Source organism: Pseudopodoces humilis, chromosome 3, assembly GCF_049639895.1.
Source record: "Pseudopodoces humilis isolate 2021_Gansu_Grassland_sample_001 chromosome 3, ASM4963989v1, whole genome shotgun sequence".
In the NCBI taxonomy this organism is placed as follows: Eukaryota; Metazoa; Chordata; class Aves; order Passeriformes; family Paridae; genus Pseudopodoces; species Pseudopodoces humilis.
The window spans coordinates 71364222-71378405 of NC_142202.1; the positions used below are offsets into that span (position 1 = coordinate 71364222).

A 14184-nucleotide genomic window follows, 5' to 3' on the forward strand; every position below is an offset into this window, starting at 1 on the left:
TAACCTACGTTTGCAGCCATGCTTGCCCCAGATGGCAGGAGTCTTTCAGCCACGGAATGCAGGTTCAGACTACTGGAGGCTCCATCATCTCCCTTCCTGCCCTGTATATGAGTGCATTTTGTGTGTCCTGTTTTGGGATTAGTATTAGGCAGTTGCAGAGTGGTGTCTCTGCTCTTTGTCATTTTCTTACTACAGAGAAAACCAGAGCCAAGCCCCACGGCACCTTAAAGCTGCATATTAGGATGCCTGCTCTCATTGGAAAGCAAAGAAAATGCCCCCAGGGACGCTTGTGACCATCGAACAGTGCATTATGAAACCTGAAGATACAAAAGGTGAATTAAATTTTAATAAAGTAACTTTAGTAAAATTGCTTTCAGTTAATAGCTGAATGCCAGGAGTCGGTCAACTTCAGTTAAGTGGTTTGTAAGGCTGGAGGTGTGAGGTGCAGGGGAGGCTGACAGCCTCTGTGGGGATCCCATAAGATGGCCCGTCTGCAGCGAGCCAGTGGAGGAACCAAAGATTCAGAGTTTGATTTCCTGGTAAGTGTTGTGGCACCTTGGGATATTTCAGCTACAAGATGATTTGTAAAGGGGGTTTAATTGTGTTATGGGTAACCTATTTGTGATTGCTGAGGAAGCAAATGCTGTAGCTTGTCATTGGATCTCATAGTAAAGGAAGAGAAAGCAAATCTGGGTCAAAGCATATTTTGGTGTTTTGTCTGTTTTTTCAGAATCTGGGAAAGACCCTACTGGAATATTGCCTTTTTTTTACAAGGTCTCTTTACAGATCCTGGATATCACTTAAACTTTTAAACAACTGAAAGATTGCATGGACTGCAGAAATAAAGGGTTGAGCAGAGTCACAGAAGCAAACAGCAGTTTTGCTGGAGATCAGAGCAGAGCAGCACAGTATGAACAACCAGCAGAAACAAGAACAGGAGGTTGTGACTGCTGCTAGTAGGTAATGGTAAACCTGGTGAGCAAACAGGTAGCAAATGCAAGACCAGTGCTGGTGTGAGTAGCAAGAGGTAAATATAGAGTCCCTCAAAAAAAAGCAATGTAGAGCACAGCTCCTTTTTCAGGGCTCAAATGGTGAATTATGAGGGAACAGATTGTTAAGTATTCCAGGAACAATGATCAATACCTGTCACTTGGATGTCTCTAAACCTGGACTGGAAATAGAAAGTGGATTTATTATCTTACAAACATTCAGACCTGTAGGATTAGAATATGTTTAAGACTATTAGAAAAATAAAAATAGCTTTACAGAAAAAAAGCCCAAAGTCTATAGAGTCTTATATTCCATCTCTGATGGAGAAAATGTGTGGAAAAGGACAAGTGGGGAGGGACAAACCCCTGCTATGTCCTTCCATTGAGTCCCTAGCAGAAGGGTTAAATCTTCTAGAAACAAATATGCACAGGAGCTATATTTGGATCTGATCGTTCATTTTCATTAATATGTTTAGGGCTAGCAATATTATTCCTAGATCACTTTCCCCGCAAATATTTCAACATGATCAATAGTTTTCCCCTGCCTAGTTAGTTATCAGAAAGGAGCCAATCAGAATAATTTACTGTAATTCATTAAGACTGACATCTTGTGGTTGTTTTTCATATGACGCCTTCTGTCCGAACTTCTTGGGAAAGACCGAATTTATCCCTTGGTTTAACCAGCTGTTGTAAATCCTCTCTGTGTTACTGAGGTTGTATTAGACACACGATTCTGAAAATTATTCAGCAACCCCACCAGGGAGCTGAGAAAAGAATTAATGCTGTATAAAAATTTAATTCTCTTTTTTATTTGCTCCGCAGAGCTTTATGGTGTTGAATTGTTAATGCACAAAAGCATTCTTACTGCTGCAATAACAGCCTCTTTAATTGTGTCTCTGTTTACATAATAATATTTATTATCTTGAATATTTTTAAAACTGTTAGTAATCTTATCCTAGAACACCAAGCAAACTTCTAGGTGTTGGCTAGAGTAACAAGGGAGTCTCCTTTGGTTTGAAATTCTCTTTAATGATGTTGTCTTTTGTGAGCTTAAAGTTACCATGTCTAGCAGAATGTGTATAGTGAGATCTGCCTTTTGCATGCATTGAATCAAGACAGTTACTGGGACTCAGCTGTGCTCCCCAAGGTTTCATCATGTATTTTAGTGTGCTGCGAGGGTAAAACGATGCACCTCCTATCTCTGCAAAATAGGATCCATTTCAGAGAACACAATTTTTGCCAGTCCAAAGACTACAGAAATTTCCACATTATTTTTTTAATCTCAAGGATTGTGTTAAGAGGCTCTATATTCGCATTCTTCTAAATTTTAAGGTGGAAGTTTCTTTTTTAGACAGATGCTTGCAACTGGCAATGTGTTGATACAAAGCTACAAAGTAATTGGGATGTTTATTTGAAACTCTGCAATCTTCTATTGGTACTCGATTAGCTTGTTCATAGGCATCAACAATGTCTGCAGGAATGCTTTACGTGAGGCCTGAGATATCAAGGGTGGTCCACCTGTATAGCATCAGTAGCAAGTAACAAAGAAACAGCAGAACAAATACCTTCAGTTATTTTATCAAGTGATAAAATGTATGTAACTGTGTATGTAACTAATTAATTTATTTATTTGCTTGAGAAAAGAAAAGAGATTGCCTTCCTTTGAACTTTTCTGACTCACAGAATGCTTCCTTGTCTCCCAACAACTAAAAATAGCCGAGTTTCAATGTACTCCCAAGGTGAAAATGAGTTGATTAGGACCAAATTAATAGATTTTGCTTGTCCTTCAAAACAGAATCAGCTCTAGAATGACAGCAAATAGTGTCAGCCTGAATGCAATTTTTACAGAGTTAACAAGGACCTGAAACAGGGAGAGCTAGTGAAAACCTCAGTATATCATAAACTCAAAATTTGCAGCAAATGGAACAAAATAATGGTTCCACTGTTCATTCAACATTTTTAGGTTGTTGTTCAGGTTGTAACATAGTATTTCAGCATTTTTCACCTTGCAGGTTTCCTTTTTCTGATCTCTGCTTGGGTGTAGTGATGATGAGTTACAGGACCTTAAGTCATGTTTATTGTTGCAGAATTGTAAACATGCTTGTTCTAGAAACATGAGAGAATATAAAGAAATGGTCATCATTATCTAGAGAAAAAACTTCCCTAAAATCTGTAGGGAGCTCCTGCTGCACAGAATAAAGGTGCAAACACAACTAACCAGAGAAGTGGTAGGAAAAACATGACAGCCAGAAATAATCTTGCAAGAACATCACCAGTGTTAGAGAGACAAGAACAGAATAGTTATTGATTTCTTCTTGGCCAAGCAGGTGTATAAATACTTGGCTCTTCCCTGATTCCACCTAGGCTAATACTGAGAGAAGCATAATGATTAACAGAAAAAAAAGCCCCTTATGTTTATATCTTACTTGCTCTTTGGTATTTTTTTTTCTTAAAAACACTTTGTGCAGAAAATGGATTTTACTAAAAGAAGAGTGATATTTTTAAATATGAGACATAGTCATAAGCTTTTCAAGCTCCAGTAAAGACAATGCAAACTTAAGGGCTATGACATTATGAAAATAGTTCAAAGTATCTTCACTCTTATCCTTGAGCACTCTGGATTTGTTTTGAGGCACATTAAAGCTTCCTTTTGAAAAATTAATGTAAGAGAAATGTAGCACAAATATTGCAGAAATAGAACTGGTAGGACCTGCTTCAGACCAGGAGCCTGGGTGAATTAGATGAAGAGAAAGTTTAAAAATATATCTTCAAGCCTGGACATATTATTTTTGAGAAATTTCAGCAACCCAGCTTTAAGGAAATGTAGGTAGGCGTCAAGTAGCACTAACTGCTCCACAGAGAATAGAAATGGATGCTGCACAAGCTGTAATTGATGGTCCTTTAGTTTAGAAATTTTGACAGTCAGTGTAAATCATGTGGGTCATAAAAATAGACAATAACATTTTAAAACTTATTTAAAAAAAAATTATACCTCTTTTCCAGCAGTGCCATAATCTCAGAAAGAGAAACCAGGATTTAGTATAGTTCACATAGCAAAGCAGCAAAGAAATAAAAGGCAAGATAGTTCAACAAGGCAGAGAAAATAAAACCGGAAAAAGTGGTGGGGAGTTTTTGTGATGTCCTGAGCCATAGCTGCTGACCTGTCAGTTGGCAGAATCAAAGCAACTGTGGTACTTTCAGGGTCCTCTCTGAGAAATTTTCCTTCCTTGATTAAATGTCTTCATCCTAAAATGAAAAGAAACCCAGTCAAGGGATACATAGTTTGTACTTTTCTAGAACATAGTTTTCAATGTTATCTAGGGAACTAAGTTTGTCCATTAAAATAATATATTAAAATTACTTCAAGAAATCCCATTAAGTGATTATAAAGTCAGCATCTTTTTACATAGGACCATATTACTCAAAAATAAGAGAAGGCATAGAAATAATAGATCTTATTTTGTGAGTTTTTTAATAATCATTATTATAATTTATTATTGTTGTGATAATAATAAAATATAAAATATATTTTTAAATATTAATAATTCATTTAGCCTCTATTAATATTGCTTTGGCATCTATAGCATAAAAAATGAGGATTAGAAATCAAATCTATATTCAGCCAAGTTCACATTTTTTTTTGACAGTAGAAATAAGTGTAGTGATAATCCATATTACTATTATTGACTTTTAACCCCATTGACCAAAAAAGTGGGGTTTCATTGATTTTTTTTAAGATAGATATGCAAATTAAAAATTGATTTCCAGTACAATTAACACATAAAAGTGAAACAGTTTAAAGCTACATTTTCTTACCCTCAATACTAATGATAACAAGGTGAAACGTAAATTTTGGAATCAAAAAAATCTCAGAAAAAACAAGGATTCATGTATACATGTATAAACCTTATCTATCCAATGATGAAAATTTTTGCTAGAAGTTTCACTGTGGTAGCATTTTACATGTCCAGATATACTAAAACATAGCAGCATGAATTAGGGTATAGGACAGACATGCAGCTGTATTAGCACTGGAATTCTCAGAGATATATATAGATCCTCTATTATTGTTTTCATTGGGATTATGCACAATTCTCTGACTGCAGTGCCTTGATCCAATTTCCTCAGTCCTAAAGAGTATACATCCAGCAGTAAGAATGGATCATTTATGGGATAACTGAATGGATCATGGGTCTGGAACATCTCTCCTATGAAAATAGGCTGAGAGAGTTGGGGCTGTTTGTCCTGGAGAAGGCTCAAGGGAGATCTTCTGTGGCCTTGCAGCACATAAAGGGTGCTTGCAAGAAGTCTGGAGAGGGACTTTTCACGAGGGCGTGTTGTGATAGGGCAAGGGAGAATGGCCTCAAGCTGAAAGAGGGCAGGTTTAGAACAGATATAGGAAAAAAGTCTTTACTGTGAGGGTGGTGAGGCACTGGAACAGGCTGCCCAGAGGTGTTGTGTATGTCCCATCCCTGGAGGTGTTCAAGATCAGGCTGGATGGGGCTCGAAGAACCTTGGTCTAGTGGAAGGTGTCCCTGCCCATGGCAGGGTGTTGGAGCTACATGACCTTTATGGTTTCATCTAATCCAAAACACAATTTGATTCTATGAAGACAAGCTTCCCCCAAGAGCAGAAGGAAAGCACCATGCATATGTTGCCTGTGAATATCTTATGTTTTTTGATGGTAACATGGGGAGGAGGAAGGTAGTTGAAGGTATCTGTGAATTAAGTTGATCTCTATCTCTACTACTCTATTACAATTCTGCAAAGGTTCTCAGTTATATAGCTTCATCTTCATTGCAGGCAAGTCCCAGCACAGTACATGCTGACAGTTTTCAATCTTAGTCTGCTGGCATGTCCAGAAGAAGCTGAGTCAGCCCACAAGGAGAACATGGCTGTTGGGAAAAATGGCTCCAAGCCACACTCCAAAGATGTGCTGGCTCCTAATACTGCAATGCAGTGGAGGAGAAAATCTCTGCTGCCAGAACTGCTTCCAGGAAGAGCTCAGATTGCATTTAGAGTTCACTGCTAGGGAATGGAACCAAGGCAAGTGGAATTGCAGGGGGAAAAACATAGGCTCATGCCTGTCTATCTGGAGTAGCCCATAAAATTATCATACTCTTTTCAGATTTTTAGTTAATTCCTTGATGAAACATGGACTACCATGCTATCTTGGTTTGTATCAGAAAGTGTGGCTAGCAGAACCAGGGCAATGATCATACTGTTGTACTCAGCAATGGTGAGGCTGCACCTTGAATCCTGTGTTCAGTTTTGGGCCCCTGACTACAAGAAAGAAATTCAGGTGCTGGAACAAGTCCAGAGAGTGGCAACAGAGTGGGTTAAGGGTCTGGAGTACAGTTTTATAAGGAATGGCTTAAGGACCTGGGTTGTTTAGCCTGGGGGAAAGGAGGCTTCATGGGACCTTATTGCTCTCTGCAACTACCTGAAAGGATTAGGTCAAGCAGGGGCTGGTCTCACCTCCCAAATAATAAGAGATAGGATAAGAGCAAACAGATTCAAGATCAATCAGAGGAGCTTTGGATGGGATATTAGGAGAAATTTCTTCACCAAAAGGGTTGTCAGTCACTGGAATATGCTGCCCAAGGAAGTGGTTGAGTCACCATCCCTGGAGGTATCTAAAAGTTGTGCAGTACTGGTACTTAGGGATATGGTTTAATGCTGGACATGGCAGTGCTGGGTTAATGGTTGGACTCAATGATTCTATAGTTCTTTGCAGGCAAAATAAAAAGTTATGCTCTTTTATCTAATCTATATTTTTCCTTTCTGCAGAGATTTATATTTTTTGAAAGTGGTCTTGTCTCATAATTTTCCTGTAAATTAATAGGGCATGTTGAAATGAATTTGACCAGAAACCCTTTTATTTTTTTGGTTAAAGGAGACAGCAAACTATAGATGAAATGCACTTTCCCACATATTGAATTTGTTCCTATATTCTGGTGTTTGGTGATGACCAAAGGTCCAGTATAGGATTGGATGCTTGGGCTCAGCAGTGTCCAGAGAAGGCTCTTCATTAATAACTAGGAATCCAATGACAGAAAAGGTGTGAAAAAACCTGAGATACAAAGTTTACTAAGTCTTTATGCCACAAATTTCTCTTGGCATTTAAACATGGAAAAATCAATATCAATTCCTCACTTCTATGCTGTAGGCTAACTAGCTTAAAGTTCTTCTAATTTTGTATGTCTTTGTGAAGAATGTACAGAGGAAATAACAGAGTGAAAGAACTGAATGTTTTTAGTTTTACATAGTACTGCATTCCTTTTCTGACAACAATCTGCATTCCTCCCAATCCTGAAAGCAAAATAATTTTTGTCTCTGAAGAAAACTTTTCTTGTAAAAAAATAAATTCCACAAGCACCAGAGTTTTGACTGTTAAGGATGGTATTATCTTTTTTGAAAAGAAACAGTCTACCTCTCATCCTCCTGATACTGCTCACAGCAACGAGCATTCCTGTACGAGTCAAGGACAGTGTTTCTTTCATAGGGCTGATAACTGGTTTGATTTAATTCACTGTGAAAAACAAGTTTGACCAATTCCTTGTAGGCAGTTGAACATGACATCTTCAGATATGTAAGTGCAAGGGACAGATACATTGAGGTCCCCTTATCTCATTATTTAAGGGAACTCTGCTGACTGCATTCAGTGAGCAAATGACTTAAAGCTTAGGTGGTAAGTTGGGAACCTTAATCTTTCCTTGAGATGTCAATTTTTTCCTTGATATCAAGAAAAATAATACAATTTGGAACTATGGCTATGCCATAGTGTAAACAAATTAAGCTAATTTTACTATTTTCAGCTAATTTTATTTATTTAAAAGGTCTCCATTTAAGACTTAGTCTTACTACAGGTGTCTAAACACCTCTGAAGGTATCAAATTCTACTGCAATACCCATTTCTAAACTAGACAGAAATAATTACCATGCAAAAATGCCTAATTCTCCACAGCAGTCAATATAGGCATAGACAGCTGCAATACCACTGGAAAAGCACACTGTTAAGTAGAAATTTCCTAGAACATAGTAAAAGCTCATAGATTCAAGCTGAGACTTTTTTGGAATGATGAAGTCTAATACAAAGCAGTCTACTAAAACGAGAAACGTTAGCCGTATCTGCAGCCCTCAAACCATCTGGGTGGGTCTGGAATTAAATCAACCTCTGAAAGAGAGGCTGTGTTGTGACCATTGACACTGACCACTGAGATCGTATCACCCCTACCTGGATTGCTTTCTGGCCTCTACTGGCTTTTCCTTCCTTGAAGTTTTATACAGTCATCAATTAAAGCAGTTATTGAACATTGTAAACTTCAGGCTGTAGTGGAAAGAATATGGCTAGAAAGCTGCAAATGCCCATCCATATGTCCTATCTGTTTGGGAATGTCTTGGCAAGTAGAATGTGTTTGTGCAAGAAACCCAAAATAGGATCAAAAATGGAGGGAGAGAAAACAGGGATGTTCAGAGTGATGGTGTTTGTCTTCCCATGTCACTACTATGCTCGGTGGAGCCCTGCTTTCCTTGGCATGGCTCAACACTTGCCTGCCCATGGGAAATGGTGAATGAATTCCTTGTTTTGCTTTGCTTGTGTGTGCAGATTTTGTTTTACCTTTTAAATTTTCTTTGTCTCAACCCATGTGTTTTCTCACTTTTACCCTTCTGATTCTCTTCCTCGTCCCACTTGGAGGGAGTAAATGAGCGGCTGGGAGGGGCTGAGTTGCTAGCTGTGGCTAAACCACAACAAAGACCCCAGGAGACAGAGAGTAGAAGAACCTGTATTTAGGTCAAGGAAGACCTTGTGTTTAGGATTGGGAGACTGTGTACCTTATTGCTATGGAAATGAGTCAGTTAGTACGTATGCTCATTCCTTTCTTTCCTGAGCAGTTTGTGACAGTATGGAAGATAATAACCACCAAGATTTTATCCACTCTCTGTCCCAAGAAGAACTAAGAAGAATTTAAACCACAATGAGATCTAGCAAGGCTGCCTAAGTAAGAGTAAGAACTTGTATTATCTCTTCACTGTCCTAGCATTTCCTACCTGCTGATTGCACATCACACTAAAACACTCTACATTTAAAACAAAATTTACTAAGGATTTTATACTGTTGTATCAATCCTTTAAATTTTGAGGATGCATCCTGAATATATTTTGTGTTTAGCACTGAATTAAAGTGAAATACATACAAAATTAGAACATTTTATGACTAATTGCATACTCCTAATGTTTTTGTTTCATCCCATTATTTTGGTACTTTTAAAAGATGCCGCCAAATATGTCTTGTGGCAGTGTTGCACCAAAGGAATATTACTGTACTTACAGAAGGTTTCAAAACATATTAATTTAGAAAAAAACATACATTCTCCAGTTTCCTCACTTTTCTCCTCTTTGATTTCTATGAACAGTTGTTCACACATATTGTAGTTCTAACATTAGGTGCATCTGGAATCATTCTCACAGAAAAGGAAAGGGACCTCAAGTGGTCACTTAATTAATCCTCTACACTAGTGAGAACACTTAGAAATTGGAATAAACACTAACCTCAGCCCCTAGAAACTTGGAATAAAAGGAAATAGCTCTCTAAGACCCCATGCAGAGAGGAGCTTGTGCTGCAGCAGGTTTGCTGGCAGGAGTTGTGACCCTGTGGGGACCCACACTGGAGCAGCTGGTTCCTGAAGGCCTGCACTCCGTGGAAGGGACTCATGCTGGAGCAGTTCATGAAGAACTGCAGCCTGTGGAAGGGATATATCTTGGAGAAGATTGTGGAGGATTGACTTCTGTGGGAGTGACTCCACACTGGAACAGAGGAAGAGTATGAGATGTCCTCCCTTTGTGGAAGAAGGAAGGGCATAGAGAGTGTGTGATGAACTTACCACAGCCCTTATTTCCTATCCTCCTATGCTGCTGGTGGGGAGAAAGTAGAGAATTTAGTCATGAAGTTGAGGAAGAAGGGAGTTGTGCGGGGAAGGGGTATTTTTAAAATTTCATTTGTTTCTCATTAACCTACTCTGATCTGATTGGTAATAATTTAATTATTCCCCCCCCCCCCCAGACTGTATCTTCATGACATTCATTATTTTTCCACTTCTACTTTGTCCTGTACAGTGTTTCTTTTCCAGATAGCAGAGTTCCAAGTCAGTTGTCACTTACATGGAAGCCAATTCACAGGGCCTTTTGCAATAGTACAAGGGGTCATGGTTTTAAACTGAAAGAGGGTTGATTTAGATTAGATGTAAGAAAAAAGATTTTTACAATGGGAGTAATGAAATGCTGGAACAGATTGCCCAGAGAGGTGAATGCCCCAAACCTGCAAACATGCAAGGTCAGGTTGGACAGCACTTTGAGCAACCTGATCTAGTTGAAGATGTCCCTGTTCATTGCAGAGAGGTCGGCATGGGTGACCTTTAACAGCCTACTCCAACTTAAACTGTCCCACAGTTCTATGATTCTTGATTGTCCTTGCTGTCCTTTCTGAACCTTTTTCAAATCTTAGATAGCTTTTCTTCATTTTTCCAAGTCAGAGTCATTGGAGCATTTTACAGAATGAAACAATGAGAGCATTACAAAAACCAGATCACAATGGATCCCCGTGGAGTCCCATATACTTCCTTGCATTTGGAAGTTGATCACTAATAAAATCTTGTTGGGGTATGATTTCTTTACATTCAGTTTTCACATAATTTTTTTAATTCATGCTTTACAGCATTGTCACGTAGCCCATACTCCCCTGGTTTGCCAAGATTGCAACAACAGCTGAAGCATCATTAAAGCCAAAATACCCAACTCTGAATGCTCCTTCACGCTTGACAACATGTATTATCATGCCAGAGGAAGAAATTAATTGACAGGCTCATGCTGGTAGTTGTTTCCTTGCGAAGTTCCAAGTGTCTGTAGTTTTTGTGCTGGCACTAGAAGGGCGATGAGGCTGGTGAAGGGTCTGGAGCATAAGTCCTGTGAGGAGTGGCTGAGGGAGCTGGGGGTGTTTAGCCTGGAGAAAAGGAGGCTCGGGGGTGACTTTATCACTCTACAACCACCTGAAAGGAGATGGTAGCCAAATGGGGCTGGTCTCTTCTCCCAGGGAACTAGCAACAGAACAAGAGGACGTAGTGTTAAGCTGCACCAGGGGAGGTTTAGGCTGGACATTAGGAAGAAGCTCTTCACAAAAAGGATGATGAGGCATTGGAATGGGCTGCCCAAGGAGGTGAGGGAATCACCATCCCTGGAGCTGTTTAAGAAAAGACTGGGTGTGGCACTTTGTGCCATGGTCTAGTTGACGTCATGGTGTTCAGTCATAGGTTGGTCTCCATGATTTCAGAGGTCTTTTCCAACCTGGTCGATTCTGTGATTCTTTCCCGCTCAGGTGCGTTTGCAGCCCCATTCCCTTCCGTGGCTCCGGGGAAAGGAGCCCGCACGGGCAGGACCACCTGGCAGGGGCGGCTTCAAAAGGCAAGTCAAAATTTTTATTTTTATTTGTAACAAGCAGACGTTTAAAAACCCATTTTCTACGCTCTTTGAAAATTTATCCCCACTACCCTTTTCCTTCCTTCGGGAAAAAGCAAACTGAGGGAGACCGCCACCGCCCCCAGCTCCGCCCCGCGCATGCGCGCAGCCTCCCGGGGTGGTGGCGGCCTGGGCGGCCTCGGCGCCGCCAGCGCCGCGATGGGCTGAGGGCAGGCGGTAGCGGCGGTGTCCGCGGCTCCGGGCTGGGCGCTCCGAGGATGGAGAGAGCCATGGAGCAGCTCAACCGGCTGACGAGGTCCCTGCGCCGCGCCCGCACCGTGGAGCTGCCGGACGGTAGGAGCGGGGCCCTGCCGTAGCGGTCGGTCCCGGCGGCCTCCGCGCCCGGGCCGGCGGGGATGAGTTGAGGCGGCTGGGGAGAATGGAAACGGGGTTCCTCTCTGCGCCGCTGGCAGGCTCTGTTTATTTGTCGTGCTGACGGCAACAGCGGCGTCCCCTTCCTTCCCCCGCTGCCTCGCCGCCTCCGGCACGGGGCGCGGGGGATCCCTGCCCGCTGCTGCCGCCCCTGAGCCCGGGCGGGTGGGTGGCCGGGGTGCCGGGCACCGCCTGTATTCGCTTTTAAATCCTTCGTCCGTTGACGGAGTAGTGATGACAAGTCTTTGTGGGTTTTTAGTTTTTTTTCTTTAATTTGTTTGTTTTTTAGTGGTGCTGAATTTTGTTTGAAAAGGTATTTTAAGTCACTGTTACCCGTCACAGCCTAATTTTTTTTGTCTCTAAACCACTTCACATAGAAGCTGGTCCCCCATATCAGGATGGATTTGAAGGCAGAGCTTCAGGCTCTAATGGCGAGTGGTTTGGTGTTCCAGCCAGGTCCAGTTTTTGTGAGAACTGACTGTAAAACTCGGATATACAAAATTTCTGTTCTTGTGAGTCATGTGCTGTCACTGTGCTTTCTTCAGTGTTTCTTTTATTTATGAGTCTTTGGCTCCCTGTCTGAAAGCTTTCATCTCCAGTGGTGGAGGAGGGGGAGTAATATTCTGGTTTCTCTGTTTGGACTTCCTGGTGTCCTGAACTTTGCTACTACACCCTTCACTTATTGTCACCTATCACAATTCCAGTGTCTTCCAGTGCAGTTGCCCATAAATTTCACTTGACAGGCAAGTTTCAGGCAGATTTTGCTGCTGCTTGTAAGCCTTTGAATGAATGGCAGCAGTGAAAATTGTCGTAATACTACTAACTTAACCTTAGACTTACAGAAATAATGTAATTGTACCAGTTTAACTGATTTAAGATGCCAGTATGAATAATGCTTTGCACAACCTGTGTCAGTTGGAGCTGCTTTAAATTTACTCCAGTACTAAAGTAGGTAAATTGATTCTGAATTTTGTCGGTTTTCTTCACATCTTGGGCATTTTTATCTTACACTTCAGAGGTAGTTATGTCTGTGGAATGGCAGTGCAAGTTCAAGCTCTGAGGTCTTTGGAACATGTACTTCTGTCACCCGGTAGTGCAAGTTCAAGCCCAGAGACTTTTGGAACAAGTTCTTCTATCCCCTTGTAGTGCAGAAGGAACACAAATTCTATGCTTTCCCTAGGAATTGCATGAAACAAATTGGTGGGACTGATGTAAGGACATAAGTGAGCTTAACACACTGAAGTCTCAAATTGCATTCCAAGAAGATCTCTGTTCAATGGCCATCCATCTTTAGGTCTGTCTTAGCTTGTTAGGTATCTTCTTTCTTGACCTTGGTGTTCCTTAGGTTCATGCAGGTCTGCCCAAACTCTTCTTGAGAATCAGGGTTGGCTTGTAGTATGTTGTTCCAAACATGTACTGACAGGATCAGCTTGGAACATTGCACACTGGTCTAGGATAGTACGTAGTTTGGTGGCTTCTTGTGTGCTGTGTCTGGTCTCTTAAATTATGATTCCCCTGCCCTGACTCTTCTGTTGCATTTGAATAACTTTAATTTGACATTTAATTTGAAAGATACATAGTTTACCCCTCCATCCTGAAAGTGAGAGTCATAGTTTTCTCGCAGGAAATGGAGATGTATGTTTGAATTTACTTATGCTGAAGAAAGCAATAAATCCAGGTATTGAACTTCCAATCCATGTGCCATAGCTGTTAGGGTATTATGTGGCCAGTGCTGACACTTTAATATTGTGATCTCTGCCAGCTTCACTACATTATCTCTGAGGAAATAAAGTCACAAGTGTATCTTGCTAGGGCAGGATTCTAGATGATGAATTTCCAGTGTTTTTTTTTTTAAAGCAAATCTTAACACCCGAGTCCAGTGCCAGTGAGTACTCTGAGCTTGAAAGTAGGATTTTTTTTTTAATCACTCCCTCAAAGTATCCTTCAGCAGTTGTTTTCTGGACACTTGTGAGTTTGACACAAATTCTTAATGCTACTAGTAAGGCTCAGTGCTTAAAAACTAGGTCTTGCAGCCCAAAGCTCTGACACTGTGTTTGATGTGCCTTTTTTTTGTCTTTATACACAAGATTTGAAATGCAAGCAAGTTAAATAGCAAATAAGTTTGGTAAGTCTGTAGGTTGTATAATGCTTTTTCTCTATCTGCTGAGATGTAGTTCATGTCAACTGGATGTTTTTTTATGACTAGAGAAAATATTCACCAAAGACAGGCATAGAAGCTCCTTAGTCCCACACCCTTTTAGTTACTTCTGTACAGAAAAACTGGGAAAATCTGTATGTGGTCCACAATGCA

At 40.6% G+C, this 14184-nt stretch overlaps 1 protein-coding gene across 2 annotated transcripts in view; it reads left to right on the plus strand.

The window, feature by feature from the left end:
- The first annotated feature begins 11614 nt into the window (after positions 1–11614).
- HACE1 (HECT domain and ankyrin repeat containing E3 ubiquitin protein ligase 1) overlaps positions 11615–14184 on the plus strand; it is a 49127-nt gene continuing 46557 nt past the window's right edge. For both annotated transcript variants that reach the window (XM_005518234.2, XM_005518235.2), the window contains exon 1: positions 11615–11795. In XM_005518234.2, coding sequence (XP_005518291.1) covers positions 11720–11795 — 76 coding nt within the window. In that variant the 5' untranslated portion in view covers positions 11615–11719. The remainder of the gene's footprint in view (positions 11796–14184) is intronic.